General features: G+C 39.4%; 2 protein-coding genes and 1 long non-coding RNA gene across 6 annotated transcripts in view; 1 reads left to right on the top strand and 2 right to left on the bottom strand.

Annotated features, from left to right (window-relative positions):
- Positions 1 to 10,260, bottom strand: part of diras1b (DIRAS family, GTP-binding RAS-like 1b) — an 18,374-nt gene extending 8,114 nt beyond the window's left edge. Inside the window, exons 1-3 of the mRNA XM_015033007.1 lie at positions 10,121 to 10,260; positions 8,919 to 8,966; positions 8,516 to 8,802 (exon numbers count right to left, since the gene is read on the bottom strand). The gene's annotated coding sequence lies outside the window, so the exon portion shown is untranslated. The remainder of the gene's footprint in view (positions 1 to 8,515; positions 8,803 to 8,918; positions 8,967 to 10,120) is intronic.
- On the top strand, positions 1,288 to 8,317 carry LOC106947778 (uncharacterized). The gene is made up of 2 exons (XR_001425042.1): positions 1,288 to 4,482; positions 4,515 to 8,317. It is a non-coding gene; the product is annotated as an uncharacterized LOC106947778 (long non-coding RNA).
- A 1,124-nt stretch (positions 10,261 to 11,384) lies between the features above and the next one.
- Positions 11,385 to 21,383, bottom strand: LOC106947774 (receptor expression-enhancing protein 5). Of its 4 annotated transcripts, none has more exons than XM_015033004.1 (6): positions 21,271 to 21,383; positions 21,050 to 21,182; positions 16,766 to 16,862; positions 16,067 to 16,205; positions 15,046 to 15,214; positions 11,385 to 12,164 (listed from the first exon to the last, which is right to left on the bottom strand). In XM_015033004.1, exons 2-6 carry the CDS (start codon positions 21,162 to 21,164, stop codon positions 12,127 to 12,129), a joined length of 558 nt encoding a protein of 185 aa, XP_014888490.1. In that variant the 5' UTR covers positions 21,165 to 21,182; positions 21,271 to 21,383; the 3' UTR covers positions 11,385 to 12,126. The 4 variants fall into 4 exon arrangements, with proteins under 4 accessions (XP_014888490.1, XP_014888491.1, XP_014888488.1 ...); XM_015033005.1 differs by having other exon boundaries at positions 16,766 to 16,859; XM_015033002.1 differs by lacking the exon at positions 11,385 to 12,164 and adding an exon at positions 13,798 to 14,358.
- Between the last annotated feature and the right edge of the window lie 3,112 nt (positions 21,384 to 24,495).

Raw genomic sequence — 24,495 nt, 5'->3', positions numbered from 1 at the left:
TGAACTTAAATATAACAGGGGTGGCCAAGTCCAGTCCTCGAGAGCCACCATCCTGCAAGTTTCAGATGCATCCCTGCTTCAACACACCTGAATCAAATGACTGGCTCGTTATCAGGCCTCTGTAGAGCTGATCCCGGTCTGTTGGAGTAAGGATACTTCTAAAACTTGCAGGATGGTAGCTCTCGAGGACTGGACTTGGCCACCCCTGAAATATAATATAAAATAATGACAGTAATCTGTCTCAAAACAGATTCAAATCTGCCTACATTAAAAAAAAAACAGATTTATTATTTACGGTTGAATTAAGATAAATGACTTTTGAGGAAGTGTGTGACGCAGCAGTCGTATTTGGCATCCTGTACACCAGTTCTGGGACAAACTGATTCACATTTTTCATAAAATGAAGAGACAGGAAATTCAAAAGAGTGTAATAAATTAGGACCATCTTCGTCTTTGCCACACTCTTAAGAAAGTGTGCATTGTTATAATTTTGCTAGATTTTCTAAGGTTGTATTTTCAGGTGTATAGAGATATTTCATTTGGTAAAAATGAAATGGCACTAACAAACTCAAACAACTTCCTGAAAGGGAAAAACTTAAGGCTTAGAGTATTAATTAAGAAATATTGATGTAGACTCTCAGTCAACCAGGACACGACTAAAGTCAAATCAGCTTTTGTTGATAAATCTGTCTTGGCTTTTCATCACCATCCTAAAACCTGCATGTTGGCTTAACTGGGTTCCAGTAAATTACCCTTGTGAGTGTGTCTAAGTGTGTGTTGTCTCTTGTCATGGACAGGTAAACCAGTTCAAGGAGAGATCCTTTGGTTTGTTGTATTTCCTCCTAACTCATGTAAAACACTTTGAGTTGCCTTGCTGTTGCTGAAAATGTGCTACATAAATAAAATTACCTACCATTAGCTTTAGGTGATAAGAGCTACAGCGAATTCATCTGTGGTTAAAGTCACATCCCTTACGCTCAGCAGAGGCAAAAAAACAAGTCAACTCGACTTGCTCATGCTTTAACAGTGGCGGTAAAACGGTGAATATGAAAGTATAAATTCTGCTATAATCGAGATTTTTTTTACTATAAAACTAGACACAGGCTTTAGGAACTACACAACTGAGTAGTTATGTAGTTCTACTCAGTAGAGCACAATAGAGCTCTATTGATAGCAATAGAGCTGATGGCATTCTTGTTTTCATACTTACAAAAAACACAATGTAATGAACAAAAATGTAAGAAATCTGGCCCAGTATTTTCACTTAATGCTTAAATTCTATTACTTTTAAATGCAATTCTTGTTTTTATTATAGTGTCTTTGCTTTCTGATGAAGCCGATTGAATTATTTTACACTTGAACGCCTCGCTTCGCCCAGCTGTGGATCTCAAAAATGTTCACATGTTCCTTTGCATCCTCGTCTTTCTCCTGCCACCTGAGCATCCTCTTGCTTTTCCCTTCCTTTGCTCTCCCCCCCCCCGGCCGCCCTCCCGTTGAATAAATTAACTCGGGGTTTTAATCGATGAAAGCGTGCTTCTCCAGGCCCCGGCGGTCCGTCATCCTGCCCCTCCGTTTTATTTTGAGCCACAGACTTCAACTTCAGCTCATCAAAGCCATTCCCCCCCTCTCCTACCCTCCTCTCTCACCTGAGCTAAAATTAGCCGCCTCTCTTCTCCTCCGTCAGCAGCCATAGCTACACACACACACACACACGCACAGGTGCGTCCTCGCAGGTGACACACATACTGTACTTCCACTCGTTCACCGTTTGTCCTTGACATGGAGCCGCCGAGATTGATGGCGCTCCTCCCCGACTCGAGCCGTCTCGCCGCATTTCGCCTCCTCTCCTCTTGTTTTATTTGAAACGAGAGGACTGCAGTTCCCTAATGAATTAATGGTACGCTTTAAAATGCATCTGTGGCAGCGCAGCCAGACTCCATTAGTGGATAACATTGGCACAGAGCGAGCGGGTCCCTCTTCACTGCAGATGCAGTGCAGGCTTCTCTGATTTACTTCACAGAGAGCGCAAAGAAATGTCACCTTTGGCAAAAAAAATAAAAAATAAAATATGCACATAATTTGCCTCAGAAGAGACAGTTCCACCGCAGCATGAAAGAGGCGCATTAACCAACATCAAACACAATGCCATTCAACAGATCAAGAGCGCGATTAAATAGACACCCACAAAGCGGTCCCACGGTTTCTGTCAGTGAAAGGGTTTTAATCAGGGCGCTCATACTGGAATGCTGTGGATACATGGCTATTTGGTGATGAGTGTTTTACAGGATCAACAGATTATCAGCTGAAACGTTAGGCCCTCTTCTGGTGTGTGCGCGTGTGTGTGTGTTTGTGTGTGTGTCCAGAGAAGAAATTGTTCGGCACAATGTCCAAAAGCTGCAAAAAGTTTTGATCTGTGTGCATCTGTGCAGTGAAGCAGCGAACTCCCTGTTCCCTGTTCAGACTTTTTAGCTTGGTAATTTTAAGACTCAGGGCTATTTTTTGATTTAGTTTGAACGGTCTGTGGAGATTCAATTCATAAAATACATTTAGATTTTAGACGCAGTCACGCCTCACTGCTCTCACTCGCTTATCATTGTATTGACTTTAAAATAAGGTTTATACGTGTGAAAATATGTATTTTTTTATGCTTCCTGCAACAACAATAGACCCGTTTCTCTCCATTTTCAGTTTGTCTGCAGATGTAAAAAGGAGATTTATTTATTTTTTGTTTTAGATGTGGAGCTATGTTGGACAGCCGTGACTGTCGTCTTTCTTTCTTTTTGAGGAAAATATAGAAGGTTTCTCAAAACTGAAAGAGCTTCAGGCCATTTAAATACATGCAAACTGAGCCGTAATACAAGCAGAAAGGTTTCAGACAGTGAATCGTGCCTCGGGGGAGACACTACTTTGGCCCTCTACCAAAAAACACTATATTTGAGTAGATAATCTACATGCCCTTTATTATTTCTGCCATATTTTACTGACTCTGTAACATGGTCACATAGAGGCCTGGTATAGCTGTAATGACAATTTGCTTTTTCATGTTTTTTTTTATAGCCATTAATTCTAATAGTTGTTGTTTTAAACCAAAACCTTACTGAAAATATTTACAATAAACCTTCTAGAAAGGACAAATACAAGCACAGTTTCTTAAAAACCTCCATTTTTAAATGGACAAGAATGAAAAACATCGAAGGTGTTGTGTACTGAACACTCAGTCTACTCCACCTTAGGAAATGTTTTCTTAATGTTTTTCGCTGTGTAATGGAAACAAGACACGTTCTCGAATAACTCGGCGCATTTATTTAACGTAAATAAATAATGTACAAATAAATAAGTTGTACATCAAGTACAACTATCCGGACGAGCACCAGGCCGTTATACTTTAATATCATCCTTTCTTACTCTTCCTACCGTTTCTCACTCATTCTTGTCAGCGGAACCACCTAATGGCGTGGAGTAGTATTACACAACACAACAGGCTGCAAACAGGAAGCTCTGATCAGACACCAACCTCGGCATCGTCAACCATATTTTCTTACAGCGCTTATACACTTTGCCCACCACCAGGGGGCAGCCATTCCCTCTCAAAACTCATTCAAGGGTGCAGATTTATGTGGCACCCCTACCATCCCCCGTTAAAATGGCACCTGTGCCATCTGGCTTCCGCACCAGTCTTACCGTTTTCAGCCACCAACACGCCGTCGAGACGAGCAAAGCACAGAAAACAAGTTCTTCCGCATATAAACCTTGTCAAAGCGCATTCAGCACGGTTATAAATACACTTGTGTTAAATGCCAGCTAGCTTTTAAACCGCTGCATGCGTTGAACGGCCCTTTCCACAACACTCTATAATCATCACTGCTCCCAAAAAACGTAATAAGTGTTTACAGGAACGCTGATTTCTGCTGGCATCTGCACATCTCTGCTGTTCTGCTGTTTATTGAAAATAGTCTGTCTTTGTACGTTTTTAAATAAACTCAAATGCACCTTCCTTTTCACTGGAGTGCATTATTTTTTCCACAACAGTACTTACGTTGACATGCGTTGAAAAGCATGCAATACGTTCCTGTGTACTCTCGTGTGAGCCTACTTTCTTCGCTGCCGTTGCAGAGAAAGTTTCCGAATGTGGGACAGTGAAACGATATTTCTGTTCCGTTCTACACTAAACACAGAGTTACTCACCGCATTACATAACAAGCACCGCATTGCATTACCGAAATGACTCAACTGATGTGAAGCCAGATGAAAATTATGAGCAAGACCCTGGCTTTGGTCTGCGTCAATCCACTGTAAAGTCTGACATATCCACCTCACGATATAAGACACTGAGGCGCTGTTGGCTTAGGAGCTAATTACTGAGCTTAACCTACGCTGCACTGCTTGGAGTTGACCCAATTCCCAGGAATTAAGTTACCAACAGTCTTTGGGTTATGGGCCGTCTGGATCCAAAACTTTCTGACACGGAAACAGTCAGTAAAAGTCACATTATTACTGACAAAATCAGTTTTAAGTGACTGATTACCAAAGATCTGACCGGTAATTTGCTACAGCATCACATAAGATGTCAGGTTTCCCTTTCTTAAATGTGTGCTGGATGGCTGTTTATGTCAACTTTTAGCTGAAAACTGCAATTTTCACCTTATCTGTCAGATTTCCGCTCTGACTTGCTTTGCTCTAAATAAAACTGGAGGCATACGGCTCCTGTGGGCCTTCTGTATTAAACTTTACTAGGAAACGTTTGACGGATTGATACCTGGAATGCTGTAACCTCAGTCATGCTGGTTCTGTGCGGCAGTAGTTGGTGTCAGAGTGTGTATTAGTTTGGAGTATTAGTGGTACCTCAGGATCCCCAGGCTGCTCCTTCTGCTCTCTCCATATGATCCTGCTAATCCCTCAGCCCGTTGTCTGGGACGCACACAGACAGAGGTCTGGCTAATAGCAAGGGCAAAATGTGCTTGATTTATTCACTTGGGCTTTTTAAAACTAGTTGTTTTGCATCATTTTCCTATGCAAGTCCAAGACTGCGTACTCTTGAGGCTCTGGCACAAGCAATGCTGCTGGTGGGTGCTTGGGAAACACCCCTGGAGTGCCGGATGAAGAGCAGGTTTGAAGGTCTGGATTGATCTTATTGACCTGCTAAACAAAGATCAGTGGATAACAGAAAGCCAGTTGATCTCTGTAAGGTTGAATAAGGTCAGGAAAAGGTAATCCCACAGCTCCCAGTCCAAATACAAACTACCTGCTACAGCTATTTTTTTTTTATTAAGATGTTTAAAATACTTATATTTCACAAGTGGAAAGTGCTGGATCAGACAATTAGACAATGGTGTGGATGGGAGTCAAATTACAAACTTGAGGGTTTGTAATTTTTCATGCAAGAAAATCCCCCACAAAATCATGTGGAAGGAAAACCTATTGATATTTCCTACAGTATTTTTTTGCAGGATACATGGATGGTCATGATCGAACTTCACTTCATCTGGTCCCTCTGGACCACTAAAAACATGGACATATGTTTTAAATTATTATTATTCATAGTATTATCATAAACAATTTGAAGTTTAAAGTATAAAGCAACGATGGCCGTAGCATTTTAAATAGTCAGATTTACAGTTTGAGACAGTTTGAACAGCGGTTCGTGTCAGTCCGCTGATAAAACACGACATGCGAGAGACCAGTTCCTGGATTTTGGATGAACATAAACGTACTTCTAAGGCAAGTTGTGGATATTTTCCTTTTACCTTAGAAAGGAAAGGATTTTTTTGCATCAGAAACCCAGGAACTGGACTCTCATGTGTCATGTTTCAGCTTTTATCTGGCAGAATCACAGTACACAAACTTTAATATATTTAATTTAGCTCGCAGGAGACAAGTAAACACAAACAGTTCATTCTAGCTGTCAAATGAAGGGAAATGATGCGTAGTTTTTAAATTTTTTGCACTTCACAAAAAGTTTAACGCTCCCCTTAGTAAGTGCCTTTGTAGTGCCGTCTTGTACTACATTTTATTATTTTGTTATATATCTTTCGCATCCACCAGATTTGTGCATCTAAACCCTCAAATATTTTCAGGTTATTTTCACCTTCTAACAGGTTTTCTTCCAGGATTGTCCTGTGTTCACCTCCATCCCACTTCACATCGACTCTGACCAAAAAGATGCATCCCCACAGCATGATGCTGCCACCACCGCCTCCACATAGCAACTAGGCTAAAAACTATAACCTTTGGTCCCATTACCAGAGCTCCTTCTCCTCCTACACACAGATTTCTTATTTGCAGATTTGGAGGGTCCTCAACTAATGGTCGACTCGATGACGTTCCACCATCTCATCCCTGTCCTGTCTGCTGCATTCTTTGAAGCAGTTCGTTCTCAAATAATCTCTCAGCAGACCAGAGAGTACGTTACAAAACAGCTGATGTCACATTGAACACACTGGGTGACTTCTGTTAGATTTAATTTTGGGTATCAGATTCAAGGGGTGCGGATGCAGATTTTCATTTGTACAGTCGTTTTAAAAGACGTGCATCATTTTCCTACCGTTTTATAATTTTGCACTGCTTTGAGCTGGTTTGTCACATTGAATCCAAATAAAACCGTCATGTCCAAATGTTTTTGCATCCTGGCCCAGAATCCTGAAGTTGAAAGTACTGAAAGAGTTACATTGTTTTTACAACTTCAAAAACTAAATAGTATTGTTAATTTTCTTCTTCTCTGCGCAGCAATAAATTAAACTACGGTACAATATTTTTTTAATGAAACAAAGAGGCATTTCTCAACAAAAGGTGGTCATTTTCCTAATTTGGATGTAATTTGTTTCGGCTTATTTGGTCTAGAAAATTTTGAATCTATTCCCAGCAAAAAAAGGAGAAAAACTTTAATAGAAGAATTAATGTACTCTATTTTTTATTTTTTAGTAAGACATCGCTGGATGTTTATTGCCCTACTTACGATGAAATTACAGTAAAAATAAAAATATATTGTGCTTCTCTGGGAAGCACGATCTATAGTATATATATAGGATTACATTTCTCATTGTAATTCTCATGTTAAAAAATTACAAGCCTGTCCACTGGAGGGCCAAATTTGCACCAACTCCCAGTCGGAGGCCACACAACATTGTTTAACGGGCCACACTTTGGACGTCCCTGAAGTAAAATGTATAAAAAAACAAGTTCTTGATTATGACCTATCCTAGCAAAAAAAAAAAATGTTCAAAGGATAAAGCACTGATGTGACAGTATGTACCACCTTATATCAGCGTCATATAACTGTAGAAAAGATCCAAATAACATCATCTAAAATCAGCCCACAACCAATCCCATCTTCAGCAGCATCGTCTTGCCTGTTACCATGTATTGAGTCATTTCTTCATCCAGCCTTAGCAGTAGAGGTGTATGTTGTTATGCAACGGTGCCGTGACTATTCCACACACACACACACACACACACACACACGCAGACCTAAAACACTGTCCCATCACTTATCCTCCGACACGTTAAATAGAGTCTGCATCTCCACCACTCTCTGCAAAGCTTCACTCCAGGGATTTACTGCCATAAGTCTCCTCTTCATGTATGGATTCACACGACTGGCGTCGCTTACAGGAAGTTGAGTCACATATATGCGCACACACACACACAAAGAGAGAGAGAGAGAGAGAGAGAGAGAGAGAGAGAGAGAGAGAGCTAAATGATTCATAATTTCATTCTACATGTCCCGACGGCTCTCCTCTTCAGTCACGGCACCGAAAACAAACAGCGCATCGACTGTCGGAGGAGGAGGAGGAGACACTTTAAAAAGCCCAGATCCAGATGGAGGATTAACCGTGACATTTGCCACAAACACTCACACACACACACACGCACAGGCACAAAAAAGGACGACTTTATGCGTCACGTCAGCGTCATATTTAGTGTATAGTCGTCGTGCATCTTTCGCCGGGGCTGTAGACAGGAAAGGGTGGCAGAAGAGGGCTTGCCGTCAGTCCGCAGATTGGTGCGCAACGCCATTACAGACCACCCTACTCTGCTCGGTTCATTCATAAATACCAGAGGATCGCCATCTCGCAGCGGTGCATCATTTGGAAGTCGCAGAAGCCCCCCCCCTCCCCTACACCTCCCCCCATCCCACCCTCCTCTGCCTCACTTTACTTCTCAAAGCCATGAAATAAACCTGACCAGTGTGTCGACCCCCCACCATCCCTCACACTCCTCTCCCCTCCAATATGGCTGTGCGGGCATATGGGCAGCGGCGGCTATAGAATGAACACGATCGAGATTTCAGACTCGTGGTAGGACGTCGATGTGGAGGAGAAAAAAAAAAAAAAAAAAAAACGATGGCGACGGCGTGAATACATCGGATGAGAGCCGCGGGAGTCCTGGTGCGCACAAACGGCGAGCAGAAAAGCACCGCGGCTACAACAGCCACCAAATACCAACATCTAATATCTGCGCGTAAAAAAAAAAAAAAAAGAAAAAAAAAGAGGCGGCGAAGAGCGAGCGGCTCCCATACCTGGTCGTGATGGATCTTTAATGCGCACGGCTCCGCTTCAGGCTCGTCCTCGGTTCGGAGGGGTCAAACGCAAACGCCGAGAGCGTCTTAAAGCATATTTTTTTTACACGACTCATGTAGAGCTCATGTCGTCCGATTCCCAGCACCGCCGACACACTCACACTCTCTTCTCTCACACACACTCACGCACACACGGAGGAGCACGCACACGCAATCTCAGTCTCTCTGCCCCCCTCTCTCTTTCTCCAGCAGATAGGACGAGGGAGGTGCTATCCCCGCTCCCTAGTCTGTAGGCGAAAAAAAAAAAAAAAAAAAGGCAGTCAAGCAGAGGATTCATTCATATTCGTTGCAGATTTTTTTTATTTAAAGTGTTATTAAGATATTTTCTACTAACATATTTCACCTGACTGGATGTAATATGAAGATGTTGGAGAGGTTCGACTTTGAGAATCTGTAGAGAGAGTTAAAGATCAAGGAAAATGTCCAAAGCTTGGAGATCATCACCAAAAATTTATTGGGGGGAAGTTAAAAAAAAAAAAAAGGCCAAGTACATTTTTCAAAAATAAAAGGAAATTTAATCATAATTGTTATCTTTCAGTTGAAAAGTATATTATGTTGTTTGACTTACATCTGTATTTTTCTTTAAAAACTCAAATATGCACCGTGTAAATTTAAACACTGATCTTTCCTGCAAGTCATTTAAATACTGTTCAGTTGTATAAATGTTCCTGAGAACTGCTTCACGTCTTTAAGTTATGATGTCGACATGTTCTGGTCCTGACCGGACTACATGAAGCCAAAACACAACCATCTGTGACCACAACATAACAATTATGTTCACATGAGTCATTAGTATTTCTTGTAGGCTGCATAAAGTACTTTGGTGTATTTCAAATTTATTCATAACTACTGATATGATACAAGTAAGTCTGACGCTGTAGAAACACCCCATTTTCTTCAATCAATTGGAAATGGATTAGATTTATATATGATCTATTCAAAGTGCAATATTACACTACAGCATCGTTCTATATCATTCTGTTGTTCACCCTGTGGAAATGTAATTTCTTTCTAAAACAGTGACTGATCTGGTTGGGGATGCTGGTCCAGTTGTTTCTGAACAACGCTGCAAATACTGTATAACTTAGGAAGTTCTATTGGACCACTGGTGTGCATTTTAATTAAATCCATCTTATTCAAATTCAATGTTGTGTCTTGAAAAAGGACCACTAGCATTCAAGAAAGTTGCTCTGGTGTAAGAAATTCTAGAAACCTTTTAGATCAAATGGTGAAAGGAAGTGTTTTTTGTATGAAAATGTGATTAGAACTGAATGAAAAGAAAAAAATATATATAGCTATAGATTTTATTAAATATATCCACAAAACTGCCGTGAAAGCAGATCAGCACCATGGATAGCGACATCTATTCATCTCCTAAGGCTCAAGGACTTCATAAATGCAGCACATTATACATATTAATAAGGTGAGAAAACACGCAGTGGAAAGAATTAATGATGTGATGACAGATCCAAACACGATGTACCAGGAAGTGAGCTGTCGGCTGAGTGACGACACTCAAACGCAACCGGAATACAAATTATTTACCCTGGCGTGTCCTGAATCTCCCTCCTGCCATCAGACAGATTTAAATGTTTCCTATCGTCTCTCTGGTGCTGAAACAAGGCCACGGACCTTTCCTCCCAGACCCGGTTCTCTGGTCTGCCGGGTGGACGGAACAGCCTCCCTGTATGACTCACCAGCTCTGTACCTGCTCCGCATTGAGTTTGTCTCCCTCTGTCGGCGAAAAGGGGAACTATCCGAGATGTAAACTTTTTCTTCCATTTGCCACACGTAATTTGATGATTTTAGGTCTTCAGTGAAGCTGGATGACTTTTAGGAGTTTTTGCTTCACAGCTTTTCAGACACCATAAAGTCGATACGGAGAAGAAATCTCATAAAGTTGTTTCTTTTTTGGTCATTTTCTAACAGCTATCAACTTCTGTGTACTTTTAGAGGATCGATAAGTGCATTAGGATTTATCAGTTGGAAATTTATGGAGAAGGTTGACAAGTGGGGGAAAAAAAACATTTTAAGTTAAACACTTCAATCTTTAGGCAGACTCCTACTGCATTTTGTAGGAAATGTTCATGATTCTCAGTCGTGTTTAGTCATATTTTAGTATAAATAAAAAAGTTTAATATCACTGCAGCTATTCCTAGAGTAGTCTGCCTATAAATGTGGAACCTGCAAAAATAAGCAAATAGAAGGCTGGACTGACAGATGACCGACAACCCGATGCATCGATGGATAGACAAATGGATGGCCAGACTGACAGCTGGACATAGAAATGGATGGATGAGTCCATAAACGGACTGAGGTGCTTGATTTCTGGAAGTACAAAACGTTATTCAGTCTCAACGTTTCTGTAAAAACTGGGAAATATTTCAAATTCATTGTTTTCCAGACAGCGTCATACAGATTACCAAGTAGTTATTCGTTTCTGGGTATTTTTTCCCTCCACTAAATCAATTACGAGACTGAAAGCAAACACACCAAACACAAAGACATCCTCACAGAAACAACTTCCAGATGGGTGCCCTGCATTCCCTCTGGTGCCGACCGACCGTCCACCGTTTCTCAACATGTTACACCCAGCGCACAAACACAAACCGTCTTTCTTTTGAGGCCCCTCAACCATGAACGCAGGGCAAAGCAGAAATAAATGAATGCATGATAGGATACTAGATTTCCCACAACAACATGAGGAAAAAATACTGACAGGGGAGGAAGAGTGGAATACCCAACACCCAGCGCTGCTTTAAAAAAAAAAAGAAAGACGATTACAGGAAAGCAGCGGAGCATGAACTTTGTGAAATGGGATTTTACTAGGTCCAAATTACACACAGTGTGGTACAGACATAGAATGAGGCAGACCGAGTGCGAAAGTAAAACCACACGCAGAGTTTCAGCTCATCGGTGTTCCAGTTTTATTTCTTTAAATCATCGAGAGAGAATAAATTAAGACATTTTAAAAGACAGAAGGTTTCCAGTTAATGTCAGAGCTTGGGAATGTTCCCAATATCTCAGACCGAGATCAGTCTGGCACATGAAGGAGAGAAAGGAGACAGATGACATGATTATCAACAGAAGGCGGTCTATAAATATATTTTAGGGCAACGAGCCTTTACACCAACAAGCAGAGAAGATCTTCAAAAGTTCCTGAGACGGTGTTGATTTACCTCTGGGTTTATTTCCTAATCAAACCTCAATACGAATGTAGATCTACTTTAATTCCAAGCTTGTAATTTATTAGTCTTCTGCCCAAAAAAATAATTATAATCACAGCTACCCACAAGTAAATCAGATGATTCTTCAATAAACGTCTTCATAACAGATCACAAAAAAAAAAAGGTCACAGCTTCATTGACCGTCTTCAACGTACCGATAGCAGTAAACTGACGTCGATGCGCAATATTTTATTTGTTTTCACAGGAGGAAAGGCACGGACTCCACAGAGAGCAGGGAGGTTAGTCATCCATCTTCACAAGAGGACCACGGAAAAAGGTGACGTTCACACACACACACACACACTAGGTTTTCCTCTGTGCTTCTCACTTATCCTTGTCATGGCTGAAAGCTTGGTGGACAGCTAGAACAAAAAGAAAGAAAAATTGCAAGAGTTTACAGTCCACTGTGTAACATGTTAGTGTACTGTATACACATAAAAACATACATGTAAATAAGGCAACATTTCATTAACATTTCCTTATTCAATAATAAAAAAAGAGTCACTGATTCCTTTTCCTTTTCCTCCAAGAGTTTATTTTTCTTCATTTTCATTATTATGGATTACATCTTATAAGTAAAAAAACAAAGAAATTCAGTTTCAGAGAATCAGAACTTTACACAAGACCAATATAAAAGAAATATATAAATATATATATATATATATAAAATATAAAATGTCAGCCTACTGGAAAGTAGGTCAAGGTACTGTGCTACAGGGGCGCTGCCAGACTTTTTGGGCCCCATAAAAAAAAAAAAAAAAAAAAGTTAAATTGGTCCCCCCTCCCGTGCAGCCGCTGGTACAATTTGAGTCCCTGACCCATCAAAAGTGTCACAATTCTAAAACCTCCTTGGTCCAATAGTGATGCTAGAACAATAATTACTGCTAGTGAATTTTACATGCAGTCTGCATACTGTGTGCAAATAGATTGCTTATTTTTATTTTTTATTTTAATTAGGTTTGGCTTACTGAAAGGTCTCTCCCCAACAGCAACACTCATAGGCAATGTGCAAAATATACATAAAGCAATCGAGACTTTTAAAAAAAATGCTATGTAGTTGTATTTTGTTCATAAAACTTTAATAAAAATATGTTTTTTTTCCCCCATGCGTGTTAAAGCTGTCACCATTTCATGACCGTTTGCTATGAAAAAGATAATCTGTTAAAAGATTGATTTCCTCCACCTCCGTCCAGGGCTACTGTTGTCATCTGCAGAAATGCACCATTCGTCCCAAAAGCAACCAATCAGAACCAGGAGGAGGGTCTTAGCGCTGTCAATCAACTTCATTCACTCACTGCTAAATGTGCTCATGGCAGATTAGCACATTTAGCAGGAAAACCGTTTACCTGCCGTCAATGGTAGCTATGCTAACTAAACTGAGCATTCAAAACAGGATATGCTAGCTGCAGCATAGCAGAGCAAGGGGTGAGCAGCCACTTGAGATTGTGATTGACAGCGCTAAAACCCACCTCCTGCCTCTGATTGGTTGTTTCTAGATAGCACTGGGAAAAGGCAGAGGAAATAAAATTTCTCGCAGATTAAGTCTAGTACAATATGTTCACAACATATTGAGAGTTTTAACAGTTTTAACAAATGTGTAAAAAATAAAAATAAAAATATTAAAGTTACATACTGCAGCTTTAATTTCACTTAACTGTGGCAGCCAATATCTGTAATTTAAGCGCAAGCTAAGGTAGGACTGTCCGGACTGGCTCCAGTTTGGACAGGAGGCTGTTTATCATCATTTTATAAATATTGTTTGAATTTCTGTCAGTAATAAATATATTGTTTTTGTTGTGGAATTGTAAATAGAGCAAAGAGACAGAGAAATCCCTACAGATTCCCTGGAGTGATGCTAACTAGCTTGTCACTGAACACAGTGTTGTTCAAATTCTAACTATGCTACATGACTGATAATCTCACAGTCTACCCACCTCTCAAAGTAAAACTGGGTTACAAATTGACATATTTTTTCCCCATCTCTCTCTTTTTTGAAAACCTGACTATTATTTTTCTAGGCAGCATATTAACTACCACAATCCTTCTCATCTTCTACTAACTGCTGCTGAACACCGTCAAGCGTGCTAAGCAGGATCGAGCCATGTCATGCAGATCCAGGGTGGAGTTCAGTGCAAACATGGATGGATGTGTGTTTTTTGGTCTGGGAGGGGTAACATTTAATGTTTACAACTAAAAACAATAAAAAAAAGTACAATAGGATTAATTTGTTACTGACAGAAAACCCATTTCTTCCTATTTTTATACAGAAATAAAAGTATTTTGTGTGCGGGGGGGGAGGATGATCTACTGCATTAATGGAGCGCGGCATGGAGGTCATCTGCCTCTGTGATGTCAAGGAAGCCCAACTCGGTGTAACAGCAACTTTCAGGTCGTCCATATTTCTGCTTCTGGTCTCTCCATTTTCCTCTCGATACGCCATAGATTCTCTTTGGGGTTCGGGTCAGGCAAGGCAAGTTTGCTGGCCAATCAAGCAGTGACACCATGGTCATTAAACCAGGTATGGGTCTTTATGGCTGATGGACCAGGTGCCAAGTTCTGCAGAAAAATGAAATCCGGATCATAAAAGTGGTCAGCAGGGCGAGGCATGAAGCTCTAAAAAGTTCCCATAAGAAGGTTGCGTTGCTGTTGGACTTGATAAAGACACAGCAGACCACCACGGCTCCTCGAATCGTCAGACTGTGGAAACTTCACAATGGACCTCGAGCAACTTGGATTTTGAGCTTCTCCACTGTTCCTCCAGAAACTGGTAGTTTGGTTTCCAAATGAAATGTAAAATTTTCTTTAACTGGAAAAGAGGACGTTGGACCACTGAGAAATGGTCCTGTCCCTTTTTCCTCCTTCGGACTTCGTCAATCTCCCAAAAACTCTCAAACAGGCTTTTCTTCCGTCTTAAACTGTGGTTATCATTTCTGCTTTAAACCGTTTTCCTTCCACTCAGGTTTCTATTAATGTGCTTGGATAGAGTACTCTGAACAGGAAGCTTCTTCCTGTGGTTTACTCTGCCATCAATGAATGTTCGCTGGAAAGGGGTCAAATGTCTTTTTATTGGTCTTAATATAATTTTCTGAGAAACTGAAATATGGAATCTGTTTATAACAATCTTAACAGACAAACCCATTGTGTAAAGCTCTATATAACAACTATTAAAATAAATCACCTTTGATGGCATTATAATTTGTCGAGACGTGGTAGCAGCGTGTGTGAGAGTGATTAGTAACTCACCCTCCTTTGTCACGGTGTCCTTGAGGTCCTTGGCCTTGGAACTTAGATCACTGACGATGTTGTCCATGACGTTCTGGTGTTTCAGGAAGTAAGGCCGGATCACCCGCGTGTACAACATGTCGGAGCCATTCCACTTCACCGGAGACATACACCAGATCAGGAACGTACACTGTGGAGACGGCAGAACAGATCTCAGATAAACCGTAGCCTTTCCTCTGTCTGCTTTTTGTTTTTTCCCTCCCCATAACAGATTTAGTTCCTAAAAGTGCTTTTATACAAACTATCCACAAGAGGGCAGCGTTTGCAAACTTTGTACTTGGCATCTTCTCCACCAACCTCAACAGCAAAATTCAGACTTGCATATTCAGGAAGTTGGTGAACGTTTCTACTAAAGTTTTGAACTTTGTAGAAAGTCCTGAAGCTGTTCTCTCCGAGATGAAGGTAGATAAGAATCAATTGTTTACTTATTTCAAGGAATTGATAAATTAGAACACATTTTAAAATAAGACTAAGACCATATAAATCAGAATATTTTAATTATACAATCCCACACACCTCTAAATAATGTTTTCGAAGTTACAGTTTCCATAGCGACATGGGATTAACAGTCTTAGAAATTCCAGAACAAGAAGGAATTAGCTTTAATCTGTGAAAATTAAAAGGAGTTCTGCAAAATAATCCTCACAATGAGCTCAAGAGCTAATAGTAAAGCGTTACTCTGTACTGTAAAAACAGAATATAACCCTGAATTTCTCATAAAAAAAAAAATGCTGCTGGAACATGTGTCCAAGGGTTTGCTTACCTTTAAGGTTTATTAAATTGCATTATCGTCTGTTCAGAAAATAGCATCTCTCCGTTTATTGATTCCAGAAATTAGATGTCCCCCCCACCCCCAACAATAAGGGCTCAAAAATAGCTAATGCTTCACACTTTCTAACAGAACAAAGGTTGTGACCTCAGAGCGCAGCTCACAAATCCATGTGTGCGTTTTATGTGAGAGACATGACATGCATCGACTTACTTTCCCAGCATAGTAAAAGGGGAACCAGGAGAGGAAGATGTCAGAGAAGGCCTCGACAATGCTGAAAACGCCATAAACAACCCAGTAGGTGAGCCACTGGGTGTCGTCGTCCTTGTTGGTGCTCTCAATGGCCTTGATGCTGAGGAAACAGGAGGAAAACAGGGAGATGCTTCTAACCCGGTATGTGGTACTTTTTACACAAACCCACGAGATTTACATGGTGAAAAGCTTAGTGAAGTGCTGCAAATGAAAATATAAAGTAACACTTTCAGCTGCCCAGCTGGTCTATTGTCAGGAAGTGCTATAGTTATGTTGTAAGTTGAATTTATCCTTACATTTCTAGTCATTTTGATGCTTCTAACACTTTGACCTTTGGGATTTTGAGTACTATCATGTGTCTCAGGTGTGGGCGTCGACTGCAGCGAAACTTGACAAACGGGCTGAATACATTATTGGCATACAAAGCATGAATTCATGAAAATGGAATTAAAAAGTCAACAAGTCATGCATTTCTTACAGTTCTTTCAGATATAAACACTGTGCACAGATACAATGTGAGCCAAACAGGAAAGGTCTGTTTTACAACCAAACATTAGGACAAGCAAAACATTTGGACGAGCTTTATTTATGAAGAGAAGAATCTGTAAAAGCTCGTGGTGCGCCACTCTGACACGAACGTGAAGCTGACGGTATACGTACGAGAAATATGCTGGGTAGACGAATCCAATCAGGTTGCAGAGCAGTGAGGCTCCGTATCCAAACAGGAGGTAGAGCACGATGAAACAGAAAGCAACTGCTAAATGAGAAAGATGAGAGCATAGGGCGGGGCATGAGGGAGGAGAGGATATCCAGTTATAATACAAACACTGTGAAAAAGTATCATCACGGGACGGGAGACCAACAGAAACCAGGACCGAACTAAAGCGAAAACACAAAACGTCTACCGCTCTTTTCAAAGCTCACCAATGTCTGACTCTGCATCCAAAATGTAAGCAATCCGTGTTCGAAGAAAATTTCAAGGCAGTGGGCTTTTAAAAGTTACATTTATTATTTTTAATCAATTCAAATTCTAATCATTTTAGCAGAAAATGCTGTGTTCTTCTGGAGTGCTTTATAGTTTCATGTCTCTACAATGCGGCATGTAAAATTAAACATCTCACGATGGGCTCATACCACAGTGACGTATTCAAACCTAAAACCTTGTGTCTAATTATAAACGTCGAGGTAAAACTGTCATTAAAAGTACAATTACATATAAAAACCTCCAAGATACTTCTCTATCATAACTGGCTGGTTTCTCCAATGGTGCCTCATCTTATGCTTGCGATTGTTATGATTTAAAACGATGCTTTTATTTTGATACTTCTAAATAAATCTAGAACTAAAACTGCCTGGTCTATTAAAAAAAAAAAAAAAAAAACAACCAAACATGTTTGTAACGCCAAACGTCTCATGTTTATGGCTCAGAAGCCATTAACATGAGACGCAGCCTCCTAGTTATAATGGCTCTGATCCGATTGGCTGCTCTTTACATCTCATTTGTTTGTTGCAGTTCATAAACAAATATCTACACAAATACCAGGATGGACATCTTTGTGACAAAGATGAAGCCCAAAACAAAGGGTGGAAAGTCAGAACTTCGGTCTACAGGAACCAAACAGATTTATTCAGTGAAAAAAAAGCAGCTGGAGTTTTTTGTTGTTGTTGATGTTCATGAGAAAAAGCAGAAACATTTACACAGCCGTGTGGAATGAGTCAATTCGGTTGGACTTTATCTCGGTTTATTCATACGGCATCGATTCACAGCAAATGCCATCTTCATCCGTCGTATAAACATTTTTCTCGCAGGGTCGTCAGGGGGATGGTGTAATTTGTTTTTCTAGCATGTTTCTCTTTTGCCTTTTTGGTACTTTTGGTTCACTCACTGTTTTAGGAATGCAAAGTCTAACAAAAAGTAATTTGTGCCAGCTTTGAGGCATTTCATCAAATTGGGCAAAGGACTGAGTTTTACTCTGAGCCATTTTTAGCAGATAACCAGGAAGGAATGCATCTGCAGTCAAGAAAGGCAGCTCCATTTTATTGCTCTAACTTTTCTAACTTTGCCTGGAACGGAAAGTCCTGGACTTGGCAATAATGGCAGCCTTTCAGAAATTATCAAGTTAAGCAAGTCTGCATTCTCTGAGTACAAATGGAAAAGCTACAGTGTCCTGCAGTTCTTTATAAATGCATATCTGAACAAAACAATCAAGTTATTAGTGGGACTTTGAGAAACACTCTTGCTATAGAGGATACACACTGATGTTTAAAATGGTGAACTGGACTGCTGCATTTTTCTTTCCAAAGTTAGTGGGTGTGGTTTACAGTGTGTCGATTTGTGTGCAATAGTTCGGAAACTACGGCATCAAGACATATTCTGAACAGTCTCGATTATGGATCTCGGAATTTGGAAATGGCTCAAATTTGTCGAGTGGTCAAAGCTTTACAAAAACTTGTAGATCAGATATTGGGCACACAAATTGGTACATCTTTCATTAAACCTTAAATTTAGATTAAGATCTTAAACGACAGAGAAATTTGCAGCTCAGCAAAACAACAACAAAAAATAGGCCCAAACCCCAAAATGACGGTTTAAAACAAGCTATAAAAACATGACGTTGGAAAATAAAGGGTACCAACTGTCAAAGATTTGGCTGCAGACTCGGTAGAGAAGACTCTCAGTACATTTATCTTCACACCTCTAATTACTAAAGTGAAGATGCAGTGCTTCACTGCTTTCTAATATCTTTTTCTTCTGATTGGACATGATGAAGGGGAAAATACTATAGCAGGACAGAAGCTAAGAAGATATCAGTCCTTATCAGTGTCCATGTCATAAGTCCAAAGTGTTCCCAGTGTATCAAGTGAAAGATCTCGCAGCTCAACAGGGAAGCCAATGAGGTATTTCTGCTAGCAGGACAAAACACAGTGCCACTCAGCTGTATTTTATCCTTTTCTAAACAAAGGTTAGTGACAAGCTGAGAGTACAATGATGATTGTTTTATGAGCCAGTTAGGTGAGAGCTATAGAAGAAACTCATATGAATTTATATCTTTATCAGTAACACATTCCTGGAATGCTATAACCACCAAGTCAGAGTAAAAAGACCATGAAGGGCTGAATATAATCTGAAATAGATGAACAGGTAAAGAATGTGAAATAAAAAAAAAAATCCATCAAGCCTGATGGAGCGTAGCACTGTGGTTCTAGCTTAGCATGCATGTCACAGAAGGCTTCCTAAAAGCTATTTTACCGTTTTTGAGTCACAATATAAATCTGCCATTTAGCAACTAAACTGAAAAAAAAAAAAATAAAAAATCCTCTTAAAATCGTTTGTGTTATATGATCACAAAGCAATTGTACTATAACGGTTTCCTGAACTCTCGCAACAATCATCCAACGTCATTTTACATATGCAGTGAAATCTTGCCCTAAGTGCGGCATTTAAATATTAATGCCATGTTGATCATAATGGTTTGCTTTAGATAAGAGCAACAGTTTATCATCTCTCATCTGGGCGCAGTAATTGATGATCTACAAGCCTTTACAGACATTTACTTAATGGAAAAGCGTTTATTGCCTGAGAGCAAAGTGTGAAAATGAAGTGATACAAAATGCAGCTGTTAGCCTGATATCATCAGATCTAATCCAGGTCCATTTCATCCTTTTTCACTCTGTCAATCCTAAAAAGGGATGTTGACAACTTAAAAGTGACAGATAAAATGACTGATTCCTGTAGCTCAAAACATTATTAAACATTTTAGTTCTGATGACACAGAAGTGCTTTAAATATGGCACAATTAGATGTTTAGAAACTCTTTATTTTAACTGTAAAGCTTGGTCTAGACATATTCAACACAAAAATGCAACAAATAGCTGGTTTTGAACAGCATATGACTTGGTTCTTCATTATTAGGGAACATAAAGCAGCTCCGATAACCAACAAAGTGATTCAGTTGGAGTGCGGTCTGATTCTCACTTCCTGTTTCTTTGTGGCTACACGCGCACGCATGCCATGTGGTGAGCGCACCGACACAGATATAAAGTTCTTAAGATGGCAAAAATACTTTTATGTGCCCAATCTGGCTTTCAAAAACAGATCATTGCCAACAGGCGAGGTAATTGGGAAACAATTTTCTGTACATGTGTAGCCTCTTTAGTAATTTTACTGTCCTAGAAGGGGTGTTGCTCCAGTTTGTACAATTACAAAACTAAATTTGCCAACATGCTTTAAACTTCTGTAGAAAATAATGCAATTTAAACCCTCATGCAACCTCTACAATTCAGATTAGCTAGGACTTCAAATCTGGCTATTTGAATTCATACCTGTGCACTTTTTTTGTGAACTCCCACCTTATTTGATAATATTTGAATAAAACTGGTGGCTCTGAATGTAGGTCACGCTGGTTGACACATTTCCTGCAGCTGCAGACAAAGAACTCGACTATGGTGTCTGGTCGGCATAATATATTGACTTCTGCTGCGCATATTGATTCAATGGAGCTCTGTCAAAACACAACTCCCAGAAAGCTAATGGGTGGAGGAGCTTGTAGCTGAATGTCATCCCAGGATATCCCCTTCCATTTCTGCCCTGCAGTTGGTATTTTAGGACGGATAAAAATACCCCTGCGGCCAGCTGTTAGTGCATTAGGGACATTGCCAGCAGTTTAAATGCAATATTTAGATTGAAAGGTTTTAGAAGCATAATTATATAATATGATTGAAAGATTGAACTTTGGAATAAAAGACTGAGAAGGGGCAATAAAGCAAGTTAGTCACTAGTGTCGGCCGCCTGTTGCAGCTGGAGAGGCGAATTATCAGCTGAATTAGATAACAGTGGCCTTTACTGGGCAGTGCTGTTCAAAAAGCAAACTCATTTACATGTTAGGTGTGTTAAAAGGCGTCGGTAAAGCTCAGGCGTCAGTTTTCTTCAGTAGGAAAACGTACCCAAAGTGATATATTCCCTCTTCACCCCAGTTTTTCGTTCCAGCACCGCCAACTGGTCTGTGACAAAGTTTTTCTCGTGGAGCAGCGACACAAAGCGATCTTTCAGCTGAGCCATTTTTGCCTTTCCTCGAGCCTGTGCACAACGGAGCAAACGAAACAAATGTCACCAGGACCGATAATTGACACTTTCTAAAGCAAGAAAATAAAGTGTTTTTACTGACCTTCGATTGTTAACTTGCTCGGAAAGTGGCAGAAAAAATGCCAACCGCCCGCTGGCTCCCCAGAGTGTTGCGAGGACGCAGAGGAGGCGGAGTTTGAAATCGCCCCGCTGACCAATCAGAACGCAGCTCCGAGTAACGTTCAGTGTATCAGTTGATGAAATCCAACGGTTTTTTTTTTTTTTTGTTTTTTTTTTGTCTGCTAGCTCCGAAGGCAGATAATTAACCCTGCGGGATGCCGTCGGCCCCATCACGCAGAGGTGATGAATTATTCAATAAAGCAAGCCATCTAAGATAGATTAGAGATAAACTCATTGTCTAAGACACAAAGTTAGGGTTAGGGTTAGGGCAAAAAACATGAATAAATTTAACAAAACTCAACATTTATTAATAATGTTCCCCTGCCAGGGCATAATTCTCTCAGGGGGTGGCAAACATTTCAATGTTTATGTGAGAAGCTGTGTTTTTTATGTCTCTAACCTTATCAGTGTATGTAATGTAAATTGTAATGTAAATGCTGAACTGTTCTGAACTGAGGAGCGGAAAATTAAATAGTGTTTTTTTTTCATGCAGGAAAATGACATTTATTTTTTGTATTTATATAATTGTTGGGGTTTTTTTTATTTACTTTGTCCAGTTGCTAGAGTTACATCTCCATCTTTTATTCTCTTCTTTAAAAGATGTTTGTCTTTTTAACAACTTTTTGTTAGGACAGGAGCTCATCTGGGATGTGATTTTTTTTTCAATGGTGAACAGTTGGGTAAACAATTGATGAGAAATTTGAGCTTTCTACTGAATGGATCGCAAAACTTTCCAAATGCAATGAAAACTTGAAGTTTTTTATTTTGTATAACAATGCATTCCCTCTACCAGTCACAGGTTTTTTCAAAGATGTGGCTGCTAGTAAGTTTGTTGTGAAATAAAGATGTTATCTATATTCTGAGATTATACACTTTTACTGTTTCTGCTACAGGGTCATGCACTACTAAATAAATAACTTATTTGAAGCATTACCAGAATATTTTCTTCCATAAGATTTGCAATTTGTTTATTTCTTTTAGCATCTTTGTATATTTGATAATGATGAAGACACTTTATTTTAGATTTGCAAAATTTTTTACAGACTAAATCTTGTATTAAATGGATTTGACATTTTCAAAAATGGCTGACAAGAGGTTTTCTTCTTGTCTAATACAGTTTTAGGTTATTTTCCCAAAGCTGGGCCATAACCACTGTATAGTGTGACAACTCTGTTAAAGATTCTTCTTTTTCTTTTAGACTGACAACTGAATGGCAGTTTCTAATGCGTTCAGCCGTGATTAAAAAGCCAAACATTTCTCTGGAATAATAAATCTGTTATGATTCAGTGCATAAGCTGGAAGCCATGGTGTTTGGAAACTTTAAGCCTTTTTTTTTTATTTTTACCAAACCCTGACACACTCACTTGTTGAACAGCTTTTCACAGATGAGTGTGAAAAGCTAGAACTTCTACTGTATTGTTTTCCCACACAGACAAAAGGCAATTCAAACAATCCTAGCAAACCATCTGTTGTAACTATAGGTAACATAAAGGTCAAAAAGCCAGAATACATTACTGATTTTAAAACCACAATTAGCCTATTTGAATCAAGACATGTTAAGTTTTAAAACTAGCTTATTTTAAATTTATTTTCTTAACACTAGACAAAACTAAATTAAAGATATCTTGAATTGTAATTTTGACTAGTCAAAATTCCTTTGAAGATATCTCTAATTGAATATAGATATCTTGAATTACACAGCTTTTCTATTTAAGATATCTTAAATTGACAATCCAACTAGTCAGAATGACATTTCTGATATCTTAAATTAGTATTGTATCTAGTCAAAACGTCCCTGACTTACGTAGCAATTTGAAAGTTTAATAAAACAATGAAAAATAGAGAAAACGAAAAAAGATGTTTGAAAATTCGCCGCTTTCATGTTGAAAATGGTTTGACAATAGCAAGTTTAGCTTTTCCAGCCGTTTGTAAGTGCATTTGGTTCGTCGGAAATTAATAAACAGGAAATTCTTTGCAGATATCAGAAGCAGTCTTATAGTTTATAAAGTTTTACTATGTCCGCATTTCCAACATTGTCGAACTCTTTCTAATTTGTGGCATTTACTGACAAGTTTGTGCAGGAAACGTAAAATTCTGCAGGCAACTGTTTGGACACCACAAAGGGGCTTCACGTCATTCTTAATTCAGATATCTAAAATTGTAATTTTGACTAGTCATAATTGTGTTGAAGATATCTTAAATCGTAATTACGGATATGTGTCCCGTCAAATGACAGATCCAGTGAAGTAATTTGAGATATCTTGAAAGGAATTTTGACTAGTCAAAATGTAATTGAAGATATCTTGAATTATTATTCTTACTAGTCAGAATGTAACTACAGATATTTTAAATTATCTTTCCGGATAGTCAAAATCTATTTTTGTCTAGTCAAAATGCATTTTTAGATATCCGGAATGTAATTCCGGATAGTCAGGCGAAACCGAATTCATGTTAAAACGGCTTGCCACAGACTCTTTGTCTCTAAATAGGGTTGCCACCCGTCCCGTAAAATACGGAATCGTCCCGTATTTGGGTGTTAAATGTTGCGTCCCGCATTGAACCGATACGAGACGCGATTCGTTCCGTATTTCTATAAATGTCCGATAGACACGCCTATCACACACATATCAACATTAAGTGAAACAAACACTGGTGGACCCCAGAACGCTACGGACCGACGCTGTTGTCACGGTTGCCTAGAAACCGACACTACGCAGCCGCGGTAAGGTGCAACCCGGGTGTTTTTAAAACGTCCTTGTCCCGATTCTCCACAGTCCTTAGAGGCAAAACCTCTCGTAAAGATACATACGTGAGTGGGAATAATGTTTGTGAGGATGAATAAAGACAATTTTAAAAAACGTGTCCATCGTGGGACAGTGTGATAGACAGGATGGCTCCGGAGAGGCACTGTAGACGCGTTAGAGTCTAAAGAACCAGAAATCAGTATCTCTTCATCCATCAATCATCTCCTGAGGCTGATATGGTAGAACATTTTATTATCGATTAAGTTTTTTTATTGTGCTTTTAGTTGGCTATATTGGTTTGATTATTTGCTTATTAATAATATCAGCCAAAATAATACTAATGGTTATTTAAAGAACAAATTATACAAATAGGCATTAATATTTCCTACTTTAAAAGGTTTGTT

The sequence above is a fragment of the Poecilia latipinna genome, unplaced genomic scaffold (genome assembly GCF_001443285.1).
Source record: "Poecilia latipinna isolate Pla-1442-1.1 unplaced genomic scaffold, P_latipinna-1.0 Scaffold255, whole genome shotgun sequence".
Taxonomy (NCBI): domain Eukaryota; kingdom Metazoa; phylum Chordata; class Actinopteri; order Cyprinodontiformes; family Poeciliidae; genus Poecilia; species Poecilia latipinna.
Note: the sequence above shows the minus strand (reverse complement) of the source record. Positions and strands in the feature narration are given on the sequence as shown.